At 49.5% G+C, this 4054-nt stretch overlaps 1 protein-coding gene across 1 annotated transcript; it reads right to left on the reverse strand.

Moving 5' to 3' along the window:
- Positions 1–236: 236 nt before the first annotated feature.
- Positions 237–3649, reverse strand: LOC123443798 (probable glycerol-3-phosphate dehydrogenase [NAD(+)] 3, cytosolic). Its single transcript, XM_045120332.1, has 5 exons — positions 2817–3649; positions 2076–2297; positions 1322–1569; positions 1064–1203; positions 237–907 (listed from the first exon to the last, which is right to left on the reverse strand). The coding sequence occupies exons 1-5, from the start codon at positions 3454–3456 to the stop codon at positions 775–777; spliced, it is 1383 nt and encodes a 460-aa protein (XP_044976267.1). The 5' UTR covers positions 3457–3649; the 3' UTR covers positions 237–774.
- Positions 3650–4054: the final 405 nt, after the last annotated feature.

The following is a 4054-nucleotide window of genomic DNA, read 5'->3' on the forward strand; positions in this document are numbered from 1 at the left end:
ATTTTAAAGTACAGATTAACTTATTTTACTCTGTATGTATTTTCTATTGGAATATCTAAAAAAACTAATATTTAGGAACAAAGGGAGTATGTATCATGGGCCTGTCAGGTGGTTCAGGGTCTTTGGGGGGTGTTCAGTTTTTTCTTTCTTTTGAAGAGGGGCGGCTTGGAAAGAGTTGTCTTCAAGGTCAAATTTGGAGGATTTCAGTTCAACCACAGTAACAATATTATCAGGGATTGAATAGTGGGACACCTCATACAAGCATTGGATTACAAATGGATCTCAAACTAGCACGCTCTCCAAAAGAGCAAAACTTGTGACGAACCCGTCACAGGCATATACAGGACTACAGGTGTCCTCTGTTTCTTCTGAAGTAGTAGAAGACAGGAAAGATGCCACTCATCTAAAGCAGTGACAAAGAGCTACTTATAAATAGATGGGAAGAGAGTCTCTTCCCATCAAAGCAACACGTACAATTGAATTTGAATCAAGGGTTGTATGTACAAGTGGGCATCCACTTCGACCACAAGAAGTTCATCTCGCCTTGCTAAAAAAAAAGAACTCTTCCATACTCAGCACTATTATGTACTCCCTCCATGCCAAAAAGAGTGTCTCAGACTTTGTACTAACTTTAGTAAAAAGTTCCACTAAAGTTGAGACACTTATTTTGGGATGGATGAAGTATAAAGAAACGACACGCACTTGCGGTGCACTGCCAGAAGGATCAACAAACCCTGCAAACTCGCGACGTTTCTGCATATACAAAGGCTGTATTTATTTAACTTTAGGCAGGCCGAGGAGAGACGGGCGGTAGAGGGACTGGCGCTGTGCCATCTCGATTCTTTCCCGTGGATCGGACATTGATTCATCTCGTATCGCCTCAAGGATGGAACTTGTACCAAGCTCCCTGCAAATGCGGAAGTAGTACAGAAAATTCAGGCAGCTGTAGAGGCAACAGAACTGTAACAAAAGAGAAACTGTAACCAAAAGAGGCAACAGAACTGTAATAAAAGAGAAACTGTAACAAAAAGAGGCAACAATGGTGATCCAAGAGCATTCCAACCTCTTGATCAAAATTTTGTAAAGTGTTTTGAGTATGGGGCACAGCTCGACAGGAGCAACGTGCTTCTTGGTTTCTGGGTGCGTCACACTTATGCTGCCTTGACTCAGGAGTTCATAAAATGCATTGACTGCAGAGACACCCTACACGTGAAAAAGGAACAAACAGAACTTAGCATACAGCTATGCCAAACAAAACAAAAAAACTCAACCTGACAGTTACGCAAAGTTTGTACAGTATTATTTAGATCACAACACAAACCTGTATAGTCCCCTTGCCTTTGATGCTGTCCCCCATTTCCAGAGTCAGTTCTGCCTTGGCTAATTTATGCCCATACCATGCATTACGACCTTTCAACAGCGTAACATAAGTGTCTGCTAATAATGGTCCAGAAAGTCTCTCAGGCTCTTCCGCTAGGAGGTGGGTGATGTATATCATTTCGGACGTGCAGAGTGAGAAGTAAACTGATTTGCTTGTTGCGCTCTCATTGGTCAGTGCTGCCACCATACCTACAAGAAAACACGATGTTCAGCAAAACCTTTGATATATTAAGCCCCTGAATAATAATATAGAGCCACATATCCATCCGACAATTATTATTTGTTGGCACATACTGAATTCATCAGTAGTTTGAGTCTACCGTATCTCGCATTAATGGCATCTATGCAACATAGCAGCAAGTAATGTGTGAGAGTGATAACATCAACGCAAGATACAGTAGATTCAACTAACATATTACTCCCTCTGTAAACTAATATAAGAGTGTTTAGATAACTAGAATAGTAATTTAAACGCTCTTATATTAGTTTACGGAGGGAGTACATGGTACAGGACAGGGTATTTGACATGAGGTCTCAACACGTTTCTGGTTTGCTGCAAAAATGGCAACAGTTTTGTTCCCCGTGTCTAAAAAAAGGAAGGCTCCAAACCGCAATTCATTTTCCTGATAAAGATAATATGGGGCATGCTCACCAAAATACAGTATGACAGCAGTTAAGAGCACACGGGAACTTACCAGCACCAATGGCATATATGTTCTTTAAGCCACCCATGACTTCATGTGTAACGAGATCACTGTTATCCCATACGATGAAATGAGGCTGCCGCAAAAATTTAGAAAGAGGCTTCCTCCACTTGTCAGCTCCACAGATGCGAGCGTTTGCATACTCTTTATTGTAGATTTCAGAAGCAATGTTAGGGCCTCCGAGATATAGAATATTCTCCAATGGAACTCCAGCTACAATAAAACCCATGACAAACAAAGCTTCGTCAGAGCCTTAATTGGAGTATGTAACATGCCAAAGTATATACGATGCATTGACACATACAAAATGAATTAATATGAGAGGAAACTAGAGCGCTTATTATTCAGTACTAATGGAGACACAGCTTGCTAAAATGATGTGTATGTACTAACCACTACACCAGGTCAAGCATTGCAGGACATAACACTTGGACATTCATGGCGAGCCATTTAGTGTAAGGGCATTAACTAGCTCTCCAATTATTTGATAGCGGACATAGAGAATGTGCTGTATAATCATTTAGTAGCTGTGGAGGACACTAAGTACAGATAAAGGAAATGAACGACAGTAACACTAAGTATAGATCAAAATTCAAGATAAGCCTGCATACTTCATCAGGAACATCACATTCAGTTTAGCGGCTAAAGTACGGTATTAAACTATTAAGCGGTGGATTTGATGATGTAACAAAAAGAAAGTACTAAATAAGTAAAGTTGAGCAAAGAACTCACTTGCATTGGCGATCATCTGTGTGGGGGTAATGATGCGAGGCATGGGATCGAGCGACGCCTCGATCCCCTTGGCCAGCGAGATAATGATGGGCGGGTTGATCCTCTCCTTCCAGTACCTCCCGATCTCCCCGAACACCTCCCTGGTCTCGGTGGAGGGCAGGCCGTTGATGACGATGTCGGCGTCCCAGACGGCCTCCTGCAGGTTGGTGACGACCTTGAGCGGGCAGAGCGGCGTGTCGATCATGTTGAGGCAGAAGCCGTCGCGGAGGATCTCGTCGGCGTAGAGCGTGCGGTCGCCGAGGCGGGCCTCGACGTACTTGAGGTAGGCGCAGCGGCGGATGAGCCTGCGGAGGACGCCCTCGCGGGCGTTGATGACCTCGAAGAGGTGCTCGGCGGTGGCGCGGTCGACGGCGCGGCCCGGGCGGCGCCAGACGCGCACCTGCGCCTTGTCGCGGTGGTCGCGGCCGTAGGCGTCCTGCAGCAGCGCGCAGAAGACGCTCCCCCAGGCCCCCGCGCCCACGCCGGCGATCCGGAGCGGGTCCCCCTCCGCCTTCCCCAGCCGCCGCCGCAGCTCGTCCAGCTTCCCCTCCGCCGCGCCCTTCTTCCCCAGTCCTGCTCCGTTGGCGTAGCTCCCCACCATCGCCGCGGCCTCCGGCTAGCTCAGTCCGCCTGGCCGGCCACGCGCGAGGAGAGATCGAGGCTCGCAGGCCAGCTAAGCGAGAGCGGGACGGGGGAGGTGGCGGTGGGATCGAGGGGGGGATGCCGGATGCGGGGGCCAAGACGCGCCATTTAAATCCCCCAGCTGCGGCCCCGCTGTCCCTCCCGGCCGCCGCCCGTTTGAATTGCGCGCCGACGGTTGGTGGCGGCGCCCGCCCGCCCGCCCGCCCGTGCCGGTCTCGCAGCTGTCCCTCTCTCGCGGCCACGGCGCGGGGCAGTAAAGTTGGCGAGCGAACGGAGGTTTTGTACCGGGGTTTCCGCTTCTACAGGAGAGCGCGTCCCGATTTGGGAGCACGAGGGGAATGAGGAGGGCAGTGACGCCCGGCGGTGGGGGGGTGGCCGGGTCAAAACAGGTGGATTTTGGGGTGGCGCCGCCCGTCCGAGAGGGACGGGCGCGGCCGGGGCGGAAGATGGCGACGGACGGCCTGACGAGTTGATGACGGACGCCGGTTGCTGGCTGGTGGGGTCGCGGACCATTTCCTGCGGAGGCTGACTCGCCTCGCTCGCAAATACAGTACATA

The sequence above is a fragment of the Hordeum vulgare genome, chromosome 1H (genome assembly GCF_904849725.1).
Source record: "Hordeum vulgare subsp. vulgare chromosome 1H, MorexV3_pseudomolecules_assembly, whole genome shotgun sequence".
NCBI lineage: Eukaryota > Viridiplantae > Streptophyta > Magnoliopsida > Poales > Poaceae > Hordeum > Hordeum vulgare.

Coding starts and splice junctions, on each gene's coding strand:
- LOC123443798 (XM_045120332.1), bottom strand. CDS start 3,456: ATGGTGGGGAGCTACGCCAACGGAGCAGGACTGGGGAAGAAGGGCGCG. Junction 2,298..2,816: donor ACAGATGATCGCCAATGCAA/GTGAGTTCTTTG, acceptor GTTTTATTGTAG/CTGGAGTTCCATTGGAGAAT. Junction 1,204..1,321: donor AAGGCAAGGGGACTATACAG/GTTTGTGTTGTG, acceptor TTTCACGTGTAG/GGTGTCTCTGCAGTCAATGC.